General features: G+C 34.0%; 1 protein-coding gene across 1 annotated transcript; it reads right to left on the bottom strand.

Annotated features, from left to right (window-relative positions):
* Window positions 1-11,563: 11,563 nt before the first annotated feature.
* Window positions 11,564-12,700, bottom strand: LOC141393147 (lysosomal aspartic protease-like). Its single transcript, XM_073966105.1, has one exon. It carries the CDS (start codon window positions 12,698-12,700, stop codon window positions 11,564-11,566), a length of 1,137 nt encoding a protein of 378 aa, XP_073822206.1.
* Between the last annotated feature and the right edge of the window lie 10,843 nt (window positions 12,701-23,543).

The raw sequence follows: 23,543 nt of genomic DNA, 5'->3' as shown, positions 1-23,543 counted from the left end.
AAAACATTCGAAAACGAATCGTTCGCGATAGCAATGGTATGGGGGGACGTGCTTGTGTACACCCGAAAAACATTTGCCAATCCTTCGACAGTGATATCGTTTTCGAAAGTTGTGCCGGACATTCGAATAATATCCGCACTTGGTATGGGGGGTATTTAAAAATTTATAAATGTATGTATTTGTGAAAAAGGTTTGTATTTTTGCTGTTGTCTTGCCAATACTGGCATTTGTAAACGCCGGGTTAGTCTTCTTTGGAGCTACAAAACTTTTCCCCAGAAATTTGTCAATACTGATCCATGTTTTGATATAGTCCCCATAGGACGGTGCCTTCCGATTTTTGATGTTTTCAGCTACATAATCTTACCAAAATGGCTGAAATATGGTATTTAATATTCTTTGCGTCCGAAAAACTTTTCCGTCAGAAAATGTTAACTTATGAAACTTAATGAAACCCAGCACAGATTATGAAAGAGGACCGAAAAAAGAAGACACGTGTATCGGCGTTTTGAAAGTTTACGTCGGGAAGTAACCTAAATAGGCGTGGTAAGTTCCGCCCATTTCTACAAGTTTTGAAATTTTCGACATCAGATTCCTTGGAAACATTGCATTTTAGGTATAAAGTGTCTTTGGCAATATTACTGACAACATTGCGGGGTATCTTTTTATGAAAAAAATTAACCCTCATGTCAGTCAATAAAGGGCTCTTTTTGGCCCCTTTTTTCAAAAACGTTTAAAAACTCCTTTGAAATGTGATCGTATCAGATCAAAATATTCTACAAAATTATTTGTCATAAAATTTTACTATAGGTCCCCGAATACACCAAAACTCTAAATCGTACCTAAACGCCAGGAATCTGCCAAAAGTAAAATCACGTTTTAGGGTTAACGTTGTACTTTATCTGAGTTTATTAAGTTCTGTCCCACAAAACTTCATTCTAGATAGAAGACGTCAAAGACAAAAATAATCTCCATCAAATTTCAATATAAGTCGCCGAATAAATGAAATATGTATTTACAATATATATCAAGAAAATATTGATGTATATCAGGAACCTATGACTTATCCTGATGACGTTATTTTAGTGTATAGTACTAAAATATGTAATATTTCACAGTCCGATCTGGGTTATCAATATTTTACCTATATATATTCGGACTACCGGTATTTTTAAGGATTTAGCCACATTTAGATAACATTTTGTGTTCAGTTTTAGATAACCAGTTCTCATATTGAAAGTTAAACTCTTTTAAAGGATTTTTCTACTGAAGAGGCTGTAACATGGTATTTCGAATACTCAGTGGTTAGAAAACCTCGATATCTCATTGGTATTAAATCTTGTTTAAAAGAAATTGATTTTCTTCACTTAGCATATTCCACTCCTCCTATGAATAAGCCTTGACGTGCTGGAAAAGTTTAGTACATTCATAAACGGAAGGAAACCAATTGCATAGACTAAATAAACATAGACAAATAATCGCTCTCAATTTTTATTTTCGAATTTTCGAAGATGGGTAGATGGCGTGCGGGTGCAGCATTCTCTCATTAAAAACCATTGAGTGAGATATTTTCAAAGAATTGAGTCATTTTGTGAAATAATGTAGATGGTATTAGTGTATTTTAGATAATTTTATCTTGATTTTGTTACTTCATTTTGAGGGGAAATTTTGAAAAAAACAACTTTCATAATAAAAAGCAAATGAAATGGAAATTTTAATGTGAATTCGCACTTCAGCATGAATGATACGTGTTAAATGTAAAAAATGGCGTTTTGGTAAATTTTCATCCTGTGTTATAGAATATAAGGAAAAACATCACAACTTTAATGACCATTATTATACATATGTATGTTTCCTTTTGTTTTTGGATGGATTTTCAAATGCAAAATAAACACAAACTTTAATTACAAGTTAATTCTGAGGACGCCGCCCTAACATTTTAACTTAAAGATAACCCGAAAGCTATAAACCTTTTCGAAGAATCCAAAGTATAACAAAGGGAAGCATGTAATAATTGGGGTAAGACTTTTGATGGATTACATGTAATAAAAATAAATTGTTTTTGATAATTGTTCTGTGGATAATACTTTAGAAGGAGCAGAAAGTAAGAGCTCGAACAAATTCTAAGCTGTTGATATTTGAATTACTTTTAACATTTTGAGTTACAATATGGTTTCTAAAGTCATCCACCGGAATGTTAATAGTTGCGATAATTAAGTTGTTTAACTTCTTTTTTAATCAACAAACATCACAATTGTTGGTACTAAACTACTTTCCAAATGTGTGGTAAGAAAAGTGTAATGATTTGAGGATATTATGATATTTTCCCCAAGGTATCGTAAAATTGCTTTGAGATGGTAGCCCTGTTGGCATAACAAATGTTTTATCTGAGTAAATTGATTCTCCTGCCTTTTGAGTTAATGTAAAATAACTCAATTCAAAAACATTTGTGTACAGATCTAACTCAATAGCTTAAGTTTGTAAGAGAGATATCAAAACAATTGGTCTGTTCCAGTACTGCAAGAATCTACTAATTTTTACTCTTTTTTCGATATCATAAAGAAAAATTGCTATCGATGTACAAAATAGCAGCTTCTTGCTGGTTCTGGTACATGCATAAAATTACATTGAAAAGTGATTTGAAACTAAAAAAAACTATTTTTGGAAAAATGTTAAAATTTTCGAGGGTTGGTCAAGGAGTTCGCCATATTCTCATGATTGTGTATGAGCCACATTTTTAGGTTAAACGTTAATTAAAAATAAATGGAAACCATGGAAGTAGATTGTTGATGGAATTATGTATATTAATTTTCTAAACGGTAGTATAAATGAAAGGAAATCACATCATTGAATATTGCAATGAAAAAAGTTGTTAGTATAAAATAGTTTTTAAAACAAACTAATCTATGGTGGCATGAATAAATGGCATACGAATAAGCTGGACGACATTCAAAGTCATACAGTGTCGAATTACTGATTTAATTAGGATGACTTAAGCTGGGTACACATTGTCAGTTTTGAATGTCGATATTTCGCAATTCTCGATAACTGTCAAACCGTCCAGCAACCACAAAACATTATGTGGTTGTATGATGAATGACAAAAATGAACGGCTACACTAGCAAGCAACAACAAAGCTGTCATTCAAAACTGACAATGTGTACCCAGCTTAAGTCATCCTAATTAAATCAGTAATTCGACACTGTATGACTTTGAAACTGATAGTATGTTACTTCAATTTCCGTCGGCCTATGACTTTAGCAAAAAGTGCTATTCTGATTATTTGGATTTTATTCTAAAAACACGTAAAAAATTGGAAACGACCAGCAAAATCAGACATTCAAACTCATAGATTGATGGTCGGCCATTCAGAGTTCTGTTCACAACTTTTGACTACTAATATAATAGATTTTACATTATTGTGATTTAGTTTCTTTGTAATTTAAATCACAATAATATTTTTGACATGAAACGATTATTTGTTAAATATCTGCCATAAACATCATCTTTCGTCCTCGGCAGGCAGACCGGCTCTTAACCTCCAGCAATTTCAGGTGGTATGTCATTTACATTTATCAACAACAACACATTTAGATATCCAATGAGCTTGATGAACATGTGAAAATCCTTCAATGTATTCTCACATTCTGCCGTATGGTTTGCTGATCTTTGAAACTTTCCCATTTTGTGAATCGTTCTCTGATGACTAGGATTTGAAGCACGACTTCCACTTGTTTTTATGGGTTTAGATTGGATTCGAAATCTCTCTGAACTTTATACCATCTTGGAAAAAAAACTATTCTGAAACATACACAATTTAATTGTTCTTTTGTCATGTTCATTTGGTAGGGTAAGTGCACCTAATGTCGGCATGTACCAGTAGTCGGCACCTTTTGAATTTGAACTCAAATAACTAAAAATTAAGAAAACAAAATAGGAAAATAATCTTAAAAGCTCTTCAACAATATTGTCAGCTAACTTTATATAAAATTTAATTGAGCTAGGACCAATTATTATATCGAAATTTAAGTTTTTGTCAGAGAGGGTTTTTCACCACAAACGAAAATGCATGTTTCTTAAGAAAAAAATTGTGGAGATGTTAACCTTATAAGCTCTGTAATTATTTTAAAATGAAGAAATTTTCCGCAACATTTTTGTTATATAGGTAGAGAACAGTTAAAAGAACACGTCAGAAAAAGAAATTTTTAAAAAATATTTATAATTGTGCAATTTTTGCTGATGCCGACTTTAGGGACAAAAAAATATAAAATTTGCCTGAAGTCGGCATGGGGTTATAAACATTTATTTTTATCGATTATTTTTAGCTAAAAATTATAAAAATACTAAAGAAATACTTTAAAGGCTAATTAATAAAAAAAATAGTTTCAATTTGAAAGGAACTTTAGCGATTTTAAGCAATATTAGCCATGATTTGAAGTACGTACGTTGTGGGGTGCCGACAACTGGGTAATAGATGCCGACTACTGGTACGAACTAATTTATTTAAACAATATGTTTAAATTTCCTTATTTTTTGAAGTAAAATCAATAGAAACGTATGTAATAAACTAGAAATGTATAAATAACTAATGCTTAAGCTATATACTTAAGAAAAAATGTAAAGTATGCATTTTTTCTTTATTTAAATATAACATGCCGACTACTGGATCATATTATGCCGACTATTGGGGAATTCACTAAAATTGTATTTTTTGCATGTTGAACAGAAATAATCAAAAAAATTGTTTATATAATCTAAAACTACACAAAATAACGAATCATAACAACTTAAATTTAATTTGATTGGATATTTAGACTCGGAATGACATACGGCTGAAGATACGCGAATCCTTAAAGTGCCGACTACTGGTGCACTTACCCTAATTTCTGTTGTACCAATTTCATGACCGCCAGCGATGGTCACTTGTGTCTGTGTTGAGACAATAGTACTGCATATTTCAATAATAGATTCCAATTAATATAGATTTGGATTTCATTTTGGAGAGCATACTTGTGACATCGCATTCATCCGTTTATGAGATTTGTGTGTATGGATTTTTTGTTAATTTTTCAATGGATTTGCTGCTTCCCACGAATATATTGGAGATTTATCGCCACTGCATTTACTTATTGTCTATTTTCCATCCATCCTCTTACTTTTGTCTTCGCCGAACACCAACAAAAATCAAACTTAAATAACTCAAACACTTGACATAAGGTTCTCTTTACACATTAAAACTCACTTGAACAGCGTTAAAACATTTCAAAGATTTATCTGAAGAAGGCGCTTCTCCTACTTTTGGAGTTATTTTACATTCAATTCAAGGCAATTGTGTAGAGAAGTAACTCAATAAGTTCAATTTGCAAATGAGAGTTCAAAACCAGATGGATTTTCAATGCAAAAACATTCACTTTTTGTTTACATTTGAACATGAGGATTTTTTGAGAAAATGAAAAAAAATTCCTAAAACTTGTCGCTATTTTAATTTATATGCATCCAAAAAATTTATTACAAATTTGTTTATAAAGGAATAAACCAAATAATCAAATCAAACCACTACATATTTTGAAATAAATTTTATACACTTTCCATGAGAAAAAAAACATCAACATTTTCGACATACAAAAGCTACTCATCCTCTCAGATATCGAATGAGTGTGAACGGTAAACATTGAGCAACGTTCGTATGCACAGATTTATGTTTGAGTATAGTTGCTGCGTAATATCCATCTGTTGGAAACTTGCCGCATTACACATTAGATGTCTATATATTTATTAGTCTATGTCTATATATTTATTAGTCTATGCCAATTGTTTTCATTTTACATCCATACAATTTGTGGTTGTTGGAGGGAATAAAAATTCGGCCCGGCTTTCTTTTTTATTTTTAAGATGCACCCTGTAAATACAAAGTGTGAATATAAATAACTGAACCACCCTGTTAACCGACGTCATTCCATAGGTTTAAAACTGTGATAATCAGAATTAAAATATGGTAACACTGCTAGGAGAGCCACAAACCAAGTGCAGAGTTGTCAATTGTCACATATAGATGTCGATAATGTATAACACTTCTTCAATCAATGGTATCATCCCTGCCAGCATTTTATATCGCACATTACCCGATGTAGTCGCTACCAAGCGATAGAAACACTCGCCTGCGAGCTCGCATTCTTATCGATGAAGTCTAACCGTGCGGGAAGAAATGAACCACGGCCAAGATACTACTTGTGAAAGTCGATATCTTGACTTCAAAAAAGTTAGTTAGCGATAAAATTGGTTGTGACGAAAAAAAAAAAATATTTTTCGTTTTTTTTTGTTTCTATTTTTTAATTGTTTAATAATTGTAATTACTTTTCCAGCGTACATACATATGTTTTCAAAGAACTATTCTTAGTTGAAATTGTCGTCTACGTTAATTTGGTCACTTTAAAAATGTTATGTTGTCTGGCCTGGGAATCAAACCCGGGACATTACGAGTGCAAAGCGAACATGCTAACCACTGCACCACCGTTGCATATAAACATCGGATTGATAAATGCCTTATATCCCTGCTAGCATTTGGAAGTGAGTTTCTCACTCCGTCTACAAAAAGCAATCGCAATCGACTCTCATTTTTTGTAAAAGAACGACACTTTAGAATTTTACAATAACAAATGTATTGCAGTCCTGTTTTGATCGTCCTCAATAACTACTTAGAGTCACGCCTTAAATGAATCTTAACAATCGAAAGTGTCTGCGTAGGCGACAGAAAGTGTCTGCCCACGCCATAGTCGTACCCCGTAAAGTGTCTGCATAGGCAATAGAAAGTGTCTGGCCACGCGATAGTCGTACGCCGTAAAGTGTCTGCATAGGCGATACAAAGTGTCTGCACACGCGATAGTCGTACGCCGTAAGGATTGTTTATGTAAACAATCAATAATCGCATTTCCAATTGTTTTCGCTGACTCTGAGTAGTTATTGAGGACGATCAAAACAGGACTGCAATAAATTTGTTATTGTAAAATCCCAGCAAAATGTTTGTAGCCAAAGAAGTAGTTGAATCATGAGTGCAAGTGATTTTGGACTACATCTTTTTACGTGAAAGAAGTCATGATTTTAACTTGCTTCTTAAGCACACATTTTGCATTAGTTCTTTGTAGTGAATAAATATACATTCCATGGAATCTATTTTGACTTGATTCGATTCATTCAAAAATTGCTTCGCAAGTAAGGATTTTGAGGATATGGGAGAAGTTAACATAACATCTATTAAGCGAGGATTTTCACTGATTTGAGACCTCAGGGCCATTTGGAAAAAGTTTTTAAAAGAGTTGTGGTAACTTCTAATTAATATTTATGGCCTCTTTCTCTAGTTTCGTTCAAATTACTACCAAACTCATGTTTTTGTTGGACATTTTTTTTTTGAAAAAGCAGTAGTTTGAAATGAGAGTCGATTGCGATTGCTTTTTGTAGACGGAGTGAGAAACTCACTTCCAAATGCTAGCAGGGATATCGCATGAGAGTCAATTTCCAATTGTTATACCAGACTATGAAAATAGGACTAAAAATATCAGACACGTGTATCGGCGTTTTTCACCTTGACATCGGAAAGTAACCAAAGTAAGTAAGTTCCGCCCATTTCTTGTTTTTCCGAAATATTCGATTTAAGATATCTTGGAATCCGTGCATTTTAGACATATAGTGTCTTTGGCAACATTAAAGAAAAGAGTATGGGGAATATTTGTATTAAAAATTTTAACCCCCATGCTGTATACTAAAAGGGTCTTTTCGGTCCTTTTTTCGAAAATCGTTCAAAATCTCCTTTAAAATATGATCGTATCAAATCAAAATATTCTACGAATTTGTTCGTCAAAAAATTTTGCTATAGGTATGTTATATATTATAGTTACAGATATCTTTTGTTTGGAGACTCATAGTGAAATTTGATTTGAAACATATCTTTCTTTAACAATATCCCCAAAAATTTAAGGAGTTTGTTAGATTTTGGCCCAGTATGGAATTATGTAAATCTAACAGTACAAAATAAAAACAAATAATTTCATCCTAAAATATATAAAATTATAACCTAATTTTTTAAGAAAATATTATACGTAAATATAAATTTTATCATAAAACTTATATTGAAATTTTGTGTAAATTTGTTCTTCTTTTGACACTTCTCACCTAGAACCAAGTTTCAAATTACTTTCATGTACAAACTCGAAAAAAGAAGGAAATTTTTTTCTTCAAAAAATTGGTAAATATTTTTTTTTTTAGCCAAATTTATACTGACATTTTCATGACACGTGATGTAAATAGAGACTTCATTTCTTTGGTGACCAATAGTGAAATTTGACGAAGAATATTTTCATCTTTGACATCATCCCTCTAAAATTATGTTTTGTTGGACAATTTTGAATAAATTCAGATGAAGTCCAACTTTAACCCTAAAACGTGTTTTTCCTTTTTAGAGATTCCTGGCGATTAGAATAGATGTACATATTTGGTGTATTCTAAGACCTATATATGACGAACAATTTTGTAGAATATTTTGATTTAATACGATCATATTTTAAAGGAAATTTTGAACGATTTTCGCAAAAAAGGACCGAAAAGACCCTTTTAATAAACAGCATGGGGGTTAATATTTTTAACACAAATATTCCCCATACTCTTTTCTTTAAAGTTGCCGAAGACACTATATGTCTAAAATGCACGGATTCCATGATATCTTAAATCGAATATTTCGGAAAAACAAGAAATGGGCTAACTTGCCCCGCCTACTTTGGTTACTTTCCGATGTCAAGGTGAAAAGCGCCGATACACGTGTCTCATATTTTTATACCCTCCACCATAGTACGGAGGGTATATTAAGTTTGTTTTTTCGTTTGTAACGCATTGAAATACTCATTTGCGACCCTATAAAGTATATATATTCTTGATCAGGGTAAAATTCTGAGTCGATCTGTGCACCTCCGTCCGTCCGTACGTCCGTCTGTGGTAATCACTCTAGCATCCACAAAAATGGAGATAGGAGAAATTTTGGGAAAGTGCGTCTTTTATGTGCAGGCAGGTCAAGTTCGATGATGGGCTATATCGGTCCACGTTTTGTTATAGCCCCCATATAGCGGTACCCCCGATTTACGGTATTTTGACGTTTTTAGCTACATTTTCAGCGCGATTTAGCTATAATTTGACATTTAGGGTTCTTAAGTGCCAATAAACTTATATAAGAAAACTTGTGGACATAGGTCCACGTTTTGGTATAGCCCCCATATAACGGTACCCCCAATTTACGGTATTTTGACGTTTTTAGCTACATTTTCAGACCGATGTAGCTATAATTTGGCACTAAGGGTTCTTAAGTGTCAACAAACTTATATAACAAAAGTTGTGGACATAGTTCCACGTTTTGTTATAGCCCCCATATAACGGTACCCCCCCGATTTACGGTATTTTGACGTTTTTAGCTACATTTTCAGACCGATTGAGCTACAATTTGACATTTAGGGTTCTTAGATATCAGTAAACTTATATAACAAAAGTTGTGGACATAGGTCCACGTTTTGGTATAGCTCCCATATAACGGTACCCCCCGATTTACGGTATTTTGACGTTTTTAGCTACATTTTCAGACCGATGTAGCTATAATTTGACATTAAGGGTTTCTAAGTGTCAATAAACTTATATCTATATATATAAAAATGGTGTAAAAAATGTATAGTAATTCATAAAATGAGAACGGCTAGGCCGATTTCTGTAAAATTTATTGTCAGTTATTCGTATTTTCGAGGAGAAGGTCTTTACGGAAGAAAATTTTGGAAAATCTCTCTGGAAAAGTCGGAAAATTGAAAAAATCGAAAATTGAGTTTTTGTATGAAATTTTATTCCTTAATAGCGAGACGAAGTTCGCCGGGTCCGCTAGTAATATAATAAAAACGGTACCCCCCGATTTACGGTATTTTGACGTTTTTAGCTACATTTTCAGACCGATTTAGCTACAATTTGACATTTAGGGTTCTTAGATGTCAGTAAACTTATATAACAAAAGTTGTGGACATAGGTCCACGTTTTGGTATAGCTCCCATATAACGGTACCCCCCGATGTACGGTATTTTGACGTTTTTAGCTACATTTTCAGACCGATGTAGCTATAATTTGACATTAAGGGTTTCTAAGTGTCAATAAACTTATATAATAAAAGTTGTGGACATAGGTCCACGTTTCGATATAGCCCCCATATAACGGTGCCCCCGATTTACGGCATTTTGACGTTTTTAGCTACATTTTCAGACCGATTTAGCTATAAGTATAACTAGTGGACATAGGTCCATGTTTTGGAATAGTCCCTATATAACGTTACCGCCCGATTTCAGGTATTTTGACGTTTTAAGTCACATTTCTAGACCGAAATAGCTATAATTTGATATTTAGGGTTCTTAGTGACGAAAAAACTTATATTCGAAAAAATATGAACATAGGTCCATGTTTTGGTATAGCCCCATATAACGGTACCTGCCGATTTTCGCTATTTTGAGAACTTTACCTACAAGTTTTAACCGAATTATCGGTAATTTGAACATTTGACATTTGAAAATTGTCAACATAGGTCCATGTTCGGATATAGCTCCCATATAACGGTACTTCCCAATTTTCAGTAATTTTGCAATTTTAGCTACAATTTTTAACCGAACTAACTGTAATTTGACATTTGAAGGTTGTAGTGGTTACCACACATTTGCATCAACAATTTTCAGCATAGCCCCAATATAACGATCCTTCCCGATTTTCGGTACTTTGAGGATTTTACTTAAAATGTTTAACCAACGTAGGTCCATGTTTTGGTAAGCAAAAAGAAACAAAAATCTGCAACAAAAATTGTTCATTTAAGTTCATATACCTCCGAACTAGCTGTTAATGACATTTGAAGTTCCCACGTTATGTACCGCTGCAATTTTTAACCGAATTAGGAGTTATTTGACATTAAAGGCTCCCATCAAAAACTGTCAACATAGTTTCATGTTTTATTATAATCCCTATATAACGGTACCTCCCAATTTCTAGCCCACAAAAAATTGTCAACATACATAGTTAGATGTAGGCACCATAAAAAAGGGACTCCCGAATGAAGCATTTTATGTACATCTGACATTTTAACGTACCTACTTAAAGTTGGGGACAGGAATGAAAACTAATTATTCCATTTTAGTTCAGAATATTTTATGGTGGAGGGTATGAAAAGTTCGGCCCGGCCGAACTTAACGCTTTTTTACTTGTTAGTCCTACTTTCACAATCTGAACAGTTTTTCCCATCATTTTGAAAAAAAAAAAAGATTTTTGTTGCACAGTGTAATTAATATTGGGGTCACAAAGGTCGACCGCAAAATCTATACGGATAATGTCATATCAGTCCAGAAGAAGGATAGACAAAATTTTTTGTGTTCCCGTCCCAAAAAATTGTGAAACATTTCAAATTAACAAAGGAAACATGTATCAAAAATAGTAGATTATTGCAGGTTATTGAAAAAGCAAATTATTTAATTTATTTATTTAACATCGAATAGAAATTCTAAACACATTTTTTTTATTTAGCCAAAGCAAAACCAACACGATTATTTTCAAAATCGAATGTGGTATAGTATTTGCCAATAAAGACATCACCCAAAATCCAGAAATCAGTACCAGTATCTTCAAAGGCTGATGCGCATTTATCATCAGATTTGATGACATAGTCGGATCCAGTCAATGTGAAAGTACCTTCACCCAATCGGAATGTGACCACCGGCAAATCATCAATCTTTGAACAATCTAACATATATTCATATGTATCTTCATCAAATTTACCACCAAGAGCTTTGTTGATTTCTTCGTATTTATCAGATGGAACACCAATTAGGGAGGTACCAGTATCAGCAATGGCCTGACAATGATCACACAATCTGACACCATTTACATGAGCTTCGGTCATTTCGAATTGCCAATAACCCTTTTCGGAAACTGGAACATAGTGGAACTCACCGGTGTAACAGTCATCGTCGTTGCCACCCAATACCATGACACCACCATTATCTGATGTACCATCGCGATCCAAGTGGAATGAGAAAACTTTATCTTTAACCAAACCTTGAGAAATCATATTGTACCATGGTGGTGTCACATCATCAACAGCTATTTCCTTATAAGCCATTCCCATGAGACCGTCAAATGGGGCATATGCAAAGGTGTCTCCAGGCTCGTCGGTGGCAGCAGCAAAAACTTGTTTTTTGATTTCCAAACCTTCAATGGTAACGGTATCTTCAACAAGATAACCACTCAAACTACCGGATCCATATGCAATGGCAAATGATTCACCTTTCTTGACGTGAGTAGATGAGGCACTGGGATCGTATGTGTGGTGATTTTTACATGCCTCGTTGTCGGAAGAACAGGGAGCAACTGGAACCCACAAATTTGAAGAGCCGGTATCGAATAAGACCAAGAATTCCTGACCAGGTGTACCAATGGTGATTTTTCCATAGTAAGAATCATCAACATAGTTGAAGAGTTTCTCCTTAACCAAATCCCTGCTTTGGGCTCTGGGGGTGCCACCATATTTGGCCTTCAACTTCCTTATTTCATTAGCTTTGCTTTTGTATTCCTTAACTTTGGTTAATGGAATTTGTACCAGGGTGGCCTCTGCAAGGAGAAGCGCACTTAACAAGACGACAATGAATTTTAACATTTTTTCGGGGAATAATTTGCAAAGCCAATAATTTGGCTTTTATATAGCCACCAACAGGTCATAACCAGTAATGCTATCTATGTTTAATTAGATAAAGTTTTCTGTTTTGCGACGAAATAAAATAAAGGAGATATATCACAATTGAGAATGACATATCATAAGTGTTTAGACTAGCCCATTGTAGAAATAATTGATTAGCCTAAATGTCTCGACGAAAGATTGTCAACCGAAAATGTTTTATCAGCAGTGATTAAGTTTTAAAGCTGACAAGTGGAAATGGTGTAAAATCGGGTTGAATCATATCACTGATCTAGGTACTCAAAAGACAATCTTATTTACATACTGTTGTTAGTAAAAGAATTCGTCACACTGAAATAATGAAAAATAAGTAAGCAAGGGTTATAGTCGGGAGTGGGCCGACTGATTAAAGATCCACTAGTTTTCTTTGATTAATATTATTAATTTAAACACACTTGATAGAAGCAGTGATATTTCCCATAAAGCAAAGGTTTTAAAGTATAAGGTTTCTCCCTAGGAATACATCCAACAGAAGCGGAAGTGAATCGACACGGTTCGCCTGAACCAACTTTAAATGGAAGGTGCTTACACCTGGAAAGTCTTTGCGGATTCTGAAACTACAATGTTCATATATGAGAAAAATCAAAAAACAAAAAAAAAAAAAAATCGCCGGAGCGCTTTTTAAATAAATCGCTATCAAAGTTAACATTTTCAGGTTTTCGCAGTTTTGCTTGGAAACCGCAAGTCCTATTGAAATGGAATTAGAGCAAATGGTGTTGCTGTGAAAATTCTTTACAAGATTGACCTTTATGAAATTTTCGTAGGTTTTACCATTTTTGAAATATAGGAGTTCAAATTGGGACAATGCACACAGACTGTGTCGGCTTCTTATAAAACTATTTTATTTACGGTGCGTCCTAACTAACTGTAAATGAAAACTGCTTACACCTGTGATGTTTTTGTGGATTCTGAAACTACAACGTTCATAGATGATTTCAGGATTTTGCATGGAACCGCAAGCCCTATCGAAAGGTGACTAAAGAAAATGTTGTAGAGAATTCGATAGGATTTGAAGTTTCCAAACAAAATCCTGAAGACCTAAAAACGCGTAAAAATGTGACCTTTGACCGCGATTTATTTAAAAACCCCTTCGGCGTCTATGAACATTGTAGTTTCAGAATCCACCTAAAGTTAGTTAAGGCGCACCGTACACGACATTGTTTTACAAGGCACCGATACAGTCATTTCACTGTCTCTATTTCAACTTCTATATCTCAAAAATGGTAAAACCTAGGAAAAAGTCATAAAGGTCAATCTTGTAGAGAGTTCTCACAGGTACATCATTTTCTCTAATTCTATTTAGATAGGACTTGCGATTTGCAAGCAAAATTGTGAAACCCTAAAAAAACACTAACAAGTAAGAACGGCGTTAAGTCATGTCAGGCCGAACTTGTTATACCCTCCACCACGAGTTGTAGTGTAGTAAACTGGAACAATTAGTTTCCTTTCGTTTATGAAGAAGACTAAATACCAAATGTCAGTAAGTTCGGTAAAACAATGTGGCTAACCTTCAAAATACCGAAATTCGGGAGGTATCGATCTATATCTACAAATTTCTGGCGGAAAGTTTTTAGACTCAAAGAAGACTAAATACCAAATTTCCAATATTTCGGTAAAACCTTCAAAATACGGAAAATCAAGAGGTACGCTTCTATGGGGGATATAGGAATTCGCGGACCTATACTGATAATTATCTTCTGGAATATTTGGTAACCCCATGGAAGACTAGGCGTGGACTTACACCGACGTGAACCTATACTGACAAATTTCTGAGAAAAAGTTGTATACCCCCAACGAAGAATAAGTACCAAATTTCAGCCATTTCTGTGTGATAAAATAGCTAAAACCTTGAAAATACCGAAAATAGGGTGGTACTATTCTATGGAGGCTATATGAGACGTGGACATATACCGACAAATTTCATATGGAAAGTTTAATACCCCAAGTGAAGACCAAATACCAAATTTCAACCATTTCGAGTGGATTATTGTGACCACAACCTTCAAAATACCGAAAATCGGGAGGTACCGGTCTATGGGGGTTATATGAATTGGTGGATCTATACCGACAAATTTCTGGGGGAAAGTTTTATACCCCCGACGAAGACTAAGTACCAAATTTCAGCCATTTCGGTGTGATAATGAGGCTAAAACCTTCATAATACCGAAAATTGTGAGGTACCGTTCTATGGGAGTTATATCAAAACTTGGACCGATATAGCCCATTTGCAATACCAAACATCCTATGAGTAATAGAAACTTTTGTACCAAATTACAAAGCTCTATCTTTAAAATTGCGAGCTGTATCTTGATTTCAATAGACGGACAGACGGACATGGTTATATCGACATAGAATTTTACCCTGTTTAAGAATATATATACTTTATAGGGTCTTCGACGAACATTATGATGTCTATGGAGGGTAAACAAATTATGTGGCATTACTTTGTGCAATTTTTTAGATAAAATCGCCACAGGATCTCATCAATTTCTTGTTTGTGGATATTCTCCACCGAAGTTAATTTTCAATAACTTCTTCAACAAAAAACTTTTTGTTCCCAAACATCGATCGTCAGCTCGAAGTAGTTATTGAAAGTTATTGAAAAACAAGTAAGAAAAGTCTATAGTCGGACGGAGCCGACCATGGGATACCCTATACCACTATCCCTGGACAATCGCTCTCCACGCAACTTCTTTTCAATAGCTCTGTTCCTTTACGTGCAAGAATCTTCAAGTTTTGCCACTTTTTACTCGAAAAGCGTTCCTTTACTTTTGACACAATGCAATTCATATGGGAGCAGTTTACAACTTTTACTACTTTTGCCGGTTTTACCATTTTCAAAAGTAAAGGAACAGACCAAATGATTGTGAAAATTTAATTGTCAATTCACGTTGATTTGTACGCTTCTTCTTCATCATAAACTCAAACTTTGTTTAAAATTTTGCGGGTTATTATTTTGACCTACAGAGCCGCTACAAAATTGGTTAAAATTTTCTTTTTGGTCCATTTCATTCCCTGAACGTTTCACGATCATCACCAAAAACTAATCATTTCTACTCTGACCCGAACCCAACCTCCTTAAAAAATTCGTTACAATCGGTCCATAATTGCGGCCTTAAGCTTGTTTACAATTTTTAATGGACGGACAAACATCGCTAAATCGCTTTATCTCGTCGAGGTGTGAATTTTGGCATACCAAATAAGGGGTCTAGGACGAATATTTCGTGGTGTTACATAAACTTTTGGAGAGAAAATATTTAGCATGGTATAAAAATGTGGTTCTCTACACAGAACCCATTATATATTAGGCAGTAGGCCCGTTATCAAGCAAACACTTTATTGCAATTTGCATCAGAGAAAAGAATACAAGTGGATTCTATCACTAGGAAAAAAGTTTGCAATCCCAATAGACAACAAAAACTTCTCAGCACTACATACATTAGCAGATATAGAACACTGCATACAAATATCAGAAGAACATGAAAAAGAAACATGTAGGACAAAAATAGGAAACAGGGTTACCACCTTCAAAAGAAATATCAAAACCAGTCCAAAAGAAAAATTCATACTAACTATTTACAATAAAACGTCAAGTTTTTTAAAACAATACGATGGCATCGTAATTACACAAACAGACAAAGGGAATAAAACTGTTGCCATGTACAAGGAGGAGTATAAGAAGAAAATGGGAGAACTTCTTGATGATAAAAATACATATAGAAAACTGAGAGAAGTTCCAACAATTAAACTCCAGAAATCAAACAACAACATAATCTCAGATTTACATAAGAACGATTTAATCGATCAAGGGGAAAAAAAGAACTTATACTGCTCAGCAGCCACAGCGCCAAGAATTTATGGGTTACCAAAGACCCACAAACCCAACATACCCCTAAGACCTATTGTATCGTCCACGAACGTACCATGTTATGGTCTATCCAAATATATTGGAAAAATACTGAAACATATGATTTCAGAATCATACAATATCAAAAAATTCCATAGAACTTAAACAAAAACTCAAAGATGCAAGAATTGAAAATGACGAGGTTTTGATATCTTTTGATGTAGTTTCACTATTTACGAACATACCAGTCAACTTGGCAATCAAAATTATTATGAATAAATGGGAAACAATCAAAACACACACAAATATACCAAAAACAAAATTCTTAAACATATTAAATTTTTGTCTCAAAGACAATAATTATTTCAATTATGAAAATGTTATATATCATCAGGTATTCGGAATGCCTATGGGGAATCCCCTTTCCCCCACAGTAGCAGATATTGTTTTGGATGACCTTCTTGATAATACTATCAATGAACTAAGTAAAAAAGACATACATATGAAGTTTATAACCAAATATGTGGACGACACACTTTCTATCATCAAGAAAAGAGACATAAATGAAATTCTAAACACATTTAATAAGTACCACGAAAAAATACAGTTCACTTTTGAAACTGAAACAAACAACCACATTGCATATTTGGATACAAAAATAATTAGAAACGGAAATTTTATTAAATTTGACTGGTACCATAAAAACATTGCTTCTGGTAGAATCATGAATTACCACACAACACAACCAAAATCCCAAATAATTAATACAGCCAAAAGTTTTATCACGAGAGTACTACGCATAAGCGATCAAGAATTCCATAAAAACAACATAAAAGAAATCACAACAATTTTAACCAACAATAGTTTTCCTAAAAAATTAATCCCACAACTTATTCAAGACTGCTTACGGAAACTAAATGATGGCAACCCTATTAACAATGAAAACACCAAAAAATACTGCAGCTTGAAATATATTCCTGGTCTAACAGACAACAGAAGCATGGGAATGATAATAAACAAAACAAAAAACTTATGTTATGCGTATAAAGCAAACCAAACAATAAACAAAATATTCACTAACGTTAAAACACCCATTGAAAAACAGCAACAACACAACGTAGTCTATGAGATAGAATGTAGGGGGAACGATCAACAAAGCTGTGATCTTGTATACATTGGCACAACAAAACGAACTCTTCAAACGAGAATGGGGGAACACAAAACTGACATTGAAAAAGGAACACAGAAAACTGCATTAGCTCAACATATTGCCAAAACAGGCCACAAAGCGGATTTTGCAAATGTCAAAATTCTGGATAAAGAGAACAAAGATAATAAACGATACACAATAGAAAGCTTACGAATCCAACAAAAAATAAACAAAACAATGAACGTCAAAGAGGACACGAATAACATAAGTGTTAGCTACCGAATTGCAATATAGATGCCTGTGATACTATTTTTTAAGTAGCCGTTAAAATAAATTAAGGGTTTGCAATTTTAATTTTGTGCGCTGACGAAAACAACTTCATGTAAAAAATTTTTGTTCAATTTATTGTAAGTTGTTAATAATTTTCATGAAGAATTGATGTAATAAAATGTTTTTAATTAAATAGACACATCCCCTGAAGATGTCAACAACAATTGACGAAACGTCGGGATTAATGAAATAAAAAGGACTTTTCATTTACACAACTTAGGTCTACAAGCTTAAAAAACCCACACAAAGAAAAGGTCAGTAGTTTTTTCCCATATGTAGGCTACTTTGCGAAACATATATGTCCTCAAGGAATTAAAATATCGACCAAAAATAAAATTTTTATATTTTTCATACAAAAGTAATAGTCCATTTCACCCGCTAAAGAATATCAGATCATCATTCAAAATTGTAGGCATCTTTTTCGATCTATACTCTTATCCGGTGCAAAATTTCGTGACTATTGATGTATAATTGCGGCTTCTAGCGAGTTTATTATTACACTACAAACAAATAACGGAATATATTAGGCTGTAACTCTGTTATCTGATCATGCACACCAACATAATTAGCATCAATTGAAAGGTCAAGCGTTCCACTTTCAAGTATATCTCACTTGTCCGGAATGTCACTTCCAGGAATTAAAATATAAGCTGTATATTAAAAATTTTCACAATTTTCACACAAAAGTTTTGGTCCATTTAACCCTGTAAATATTATCCGATCGCTATCTCAAATTGCAAGCTTCTCCTTTGTGATATACTCTTACCTTATTTAAAATTACGCGTTGATCGGACTATTATTGAGACCTACAGAGCCGCTAGAAAATTGGATAAATATTATGTTTTTAGTCCATTACACCCGCTAAATATTTCACGATCATCACCAATAAGAATAGGGATCTATTCTAATCTGAACCCGACCTCTATACAAAATTTCGTGACGATCGGTCCATAATTGCGGCCTGGAGCGTGTTTACAATTTATAATGGACAGACGGACGGACGGACGGACAGACACACATCTCAAAATCGCTTTATCTCGTCGAGATATGAAGATTGGTATACCACATTGGGGGTCTCCGACGAATATTTCCCGGTGTTACATGAATTTTTACCAAAACAAACTTATAATACCCTTTTCCACATTGTGGTATAGGGTATAATAACTTCGGTGGAGAATATCCACAAACAAGTAATACGGGAACTGATGAGATCCTATAGCGAGGATCGAAACTGGTCTTCCCTGCCTTACCCCTTGGCGAACAATGCCAAACCTTCTTCAGTAATAAATTAGTTGTTTTAAAATATTAAAACAACAACAATGAAATCAAGACAGACTGTTTTGAAAAATTTAAATTTTAACAAATATGAAACTAAATGTGATTTTTATTAAAAAAAAACAATATTTTTATTATTTTTAATATTTTTTTTATTATTTTTACTCGCAATTCCTTTTGCGAAACCAAAAGTGGTTTCATCCGGAAAAAAATGTTTCGTTTTTATACCCTTCACCATAGTATGGAGGGTATATTAAGTTTGTTTTTCCGTTTGTAACGCATTGAAATACTCATTTGCGACCCTATAAAGTATATATATTCTTGATCAGGGTAAAATTCTGAGTCGATCTGTGCACGTCCGTCCGTCTGTGGTAATCACTCTAGCATCCACAAAAATGGAGATAGAACGCTGAAATTTTGGGAAAATGCGTCTTTTGTTTGCAGGCAGGTCAAGTTCGATGATGGGCTATATCGGTCCACGTTTTGGTATAGCCCCCATATAACGGTACCCCCCGATTTACGGTATTTTGACGTTTTTAGCTACATTTTCCGACCGATGTAGCTATAATTTGACATTTAGGGTTCTTAATGGTCAATATACTTATATAACAAAAGTTGTGGACATAGGTCCACGTTTTGGTATAGCCCCATATAACGGTACCCCCCGATTTACGGTATTTTGACGTTTTTAGCTACATTTTTAGACCGATGTAGCTATAATTTGACATTTAGGGTTCTTAAGGGTCAGTAAACTTATATAACAAAAGTTGTCGACATAGGTCCACGTTTTGGTATAGCCCCCATATAACGGTACCCCCGATTTACGGTATTTTGCCGTTTTTAGCTACATTTTTAGACGGATTTAGCTATAATTTGACATTTGTGGTTCTTAAGTGTCAATAAACCTATATAACAGAAGTTGTGGACATAGGTCCACGTTTTGGTATAGCCCCCATATAACGGAACCCCCCGATTTACGGTATTTTGACGTTTTTAGCTACATTTTCAGATCGATGTAGCTATAATTTGACATTTAGGGTACTTAAGTGTCAATAAACTTATATAACAAAAGTTGTGGACATAGGTCCACGTTTTGGTATAGCCCCCATATAACGGTACCCCCGACTTACGGTATTTTGACGTTTTTAGCTACATTTTCAGACCGATTTATCTATAATGTGACATTTAGGGTTCTTAAGTGTCAATAAAGTGATATAACAAAAGTTGTGGATATAGGTCCACGTTTTGGTATAGCCTCTATATAACGGTACCCCCTGATTTACGGTATTTTGACGTTTTTAGCTACATTTTCAGACCTATTTAGCTATAAATTGACATTCAGGGTTCTTAAGTGTCAATAAACTTATATAACAAAATTAGTGGACGTAGATCAATGTTTTGGAATAGCCCCTATATAACGTTACCACCCGATTTCAGGTATTTTGACGATTTATGTCGCATTTCTAGACCGAATTAGCTATAATTTGATATTTAGAGTTCTTAGTGACCAAAAAAATTATATTCGAAAAAATTATGAACATAGGTACATATTTTGGTATAGCTCCATATAACGGTATCTCCTGATTTTCGGTATTTTGAGATTTTTACCTACAAGTTTTAACCGAATTAACTGTAATTTGAACATTTGACATTTGAAGTTCTTAGTGGTCACCACACCTCTCCACCTAAATTGTCTGAAATTTTGGGAAAATGCGTCTTTGGTTTGCAGGCAGGTCAAGTTCGATGATGGGCTATATCGGTCCACGTTTTGGTATAGCCCCCATATAACGGTATCCCCGATTTGCGGTATTTTGACGTTTTTAGCTACATTTTCAGACCGAATTTGACATTTAGGGTTCTTAAATGTCAATAAACTTATATAACTAGTGGACATAGGTCCGCGTTTTGGAATAGCCCCCATATAACGCTACCGCCCGATTTCAGGTATTTTGACGTTTAAATTTGCATTTCTAGACCGAATTAGCTATAATTTGATATTTAGGGTTCTTAGTGACCAAAAAACTTATATTCGAAATAATTGTGAACGTAGGTCCGAGTTTTGGCAATTTTAGCTACAATTTTTAATCGAACTAACTGTAATTTGACATTTGAAGGTTGTAGTGGTCACCACAAATCAGCATCAACAATTTTCAAAATAGCCCTAATATAACGATACTTCCCGATTTTCGGTGCTTTGAGGATTTTACTTAAAATGTTTAACCACGTAGGTTCATGTTTTGGTATAGCCCCAAAACAAGCCTCCCGATTTTCCGTACCTTAGCTTTATTTTTTGGACGAACTTTCTGTAATTTGAAATTTAAAAGCCAACAAAAATTCTGCAACAAAATGTGTTCATATTTTCGTATAGCCCACATACCTCCAAACTAGCTGTTTATGACATTTGAAGTTCCCACGTTATGTACCGATTTTCGGTATTTTGAGGATTCTAGCTGCAATTTTTAGCCGAATTAGGAGTTATTTGACATTAAAGGCTCCAATCAAAAACTGTCAATATAGGTCCATGTTTTATTATAACCCCTATATAACAGTACCTCCCAATTTCTAGCCCGCCAAAAATTGTCAACATACATAGTTAGATATAGACACCATAAAAAAGAGCCTCCCGAATGAAGCATTTTATGTACATTATCTGACATTTTAACGTACCCACTTAAAGTTGGGGACAGGAATGAAAACTAATTATTCCATTTTAGTTCAGAATATTTTATGGTGGAGGGTATGAAAAGTTCGGCCCGGCCGAACTTAACGCTTTTTTACTTGTTTTATTTGAGTTATTCTGACGATGCACTTAAACGCGACATTTAGAGCAAAGGCGCTAAGCTATCCCAATTTTAATATTTTGAATTTTACCAGTCAAAAGCTTATGCACAGGGAAAGTGGTGTAGGGTATCACATAGTCGGCCCCGACCCGACTATAGCCTTGGCTCACTTGTTTATTTTTGAAATTTTGCCTGTAAAGGCGAAGATCATTTTTAATGATTTTTTATTAATTTTCTCGTTTAGAGTTAAGCTTGATGATCGAAAATTTTTTGTAAGTGAAAAAGGAAAGCCAAGGACTCGAACCCACACAGTCACCAAATTACGTGACCTGGTTTCGTTATTAGTTGAGTAGCTCTTCAGACGTATCGACTGTGGGATGGCTTATCTGTCCTAGAACTTTTGGTTTTTCAAATGCAAATGTGTTTTTATACATTAACCGATATTTGGCGGTTGAAATGTATTTCTTCATGACAAACGCTTTTTTGCGCTGCCTTTGAAGTTATGAGTTTTGGCCTTGACAACAACAAAATGTTGTTTAATGATAAATCTGTTGAACATCCCGATAACCTTGAAATATCGATCTGTAAATGGGTCCATAATGGTACAGAATTGTGTGAAATATATTATTTTTACGGTAGCTGATAATAATCAAAAGTATAAATAAGACATTTTTAATTGTTGAGGTCTAAAAACCAATGGAACAATTTTTCCAAAATACTTATGCCACGCAGTAAAATTTTATTTCCATTACAAAAGTGCAAGAGTACATTTGATTTGCTAAATTTTATTTTAAGCAATGTTGTAAAGGATTATCCAGAATATTTTTCATATTTTTGTAAAATACTAATCCGCTAAAAAACCAAACACGTAATTTTTTTCAAACTTGTCGAAATAACATACAAATTCCATTATTCTTTTTAAATTTGCTGATCACGGCTTGGCAAAAATACATAACTACTGAATATACTTTTTTCAATAAATTTCCAGCAATATGCCGGAAACTTCTTCTTCATCATCTTTTATCCAACAAGCCGTAACCACAAAAACAATGCTCAATAATTACTATCCTTAATCATCGACCTACATAAAAAAGTTAAATTAGTTTGAACTGGACCCAGCAAAAATACTCATTACAAATTGACCTACTTTCTAATTATTTTAACAAGGGCATATCATAAGGAATCAGCAGTTATTTTTGGTAACTAAAAAGTAGGTAAATAAGTAGTTAAATAAGTAGTTACGACTTGAAGTAACCAGAGAGTAACTACTTATTTATCTACTTTTTAGTGCCCAAAAAATAAGTACTGATCCCTTGTTAAAATAATTAGAAAGTAGGTCAATTTGTAATGACTATTTTTGTTGGGGAATAACATTTTTGAACT

Source organism: Musca autumnalis, unplaced genomic scaffold, assembly GCF_047663935.1.
Source record: "Musca autumnalis isolate F117 unplaced genomic scaffold, ASM4766393v1 scaffold_2, whole genome shotgun sequence".
In the NCBI taxonomy this organism is placed as follows: Eukaryota; Metazoa; Arthropoda; class Insecta; order Diptera; family Muscidae; genus Musca; species Musca autumnalis.
The sequence above is the reverse complement of the archived record's forward strand: the minus strand, read 5'-3'. Positions and strand labels throughout refer to the sequence as shown.

Coding starts and splice junctions, on each gene's coding strand:
- LOC141393147 (XM_073966105.1), bottom strand. CDS start 12,700: ATGTTAAAATTCATTGTCGTCTTGTTAAGTGCGCTTCTCCTTGCAGAG.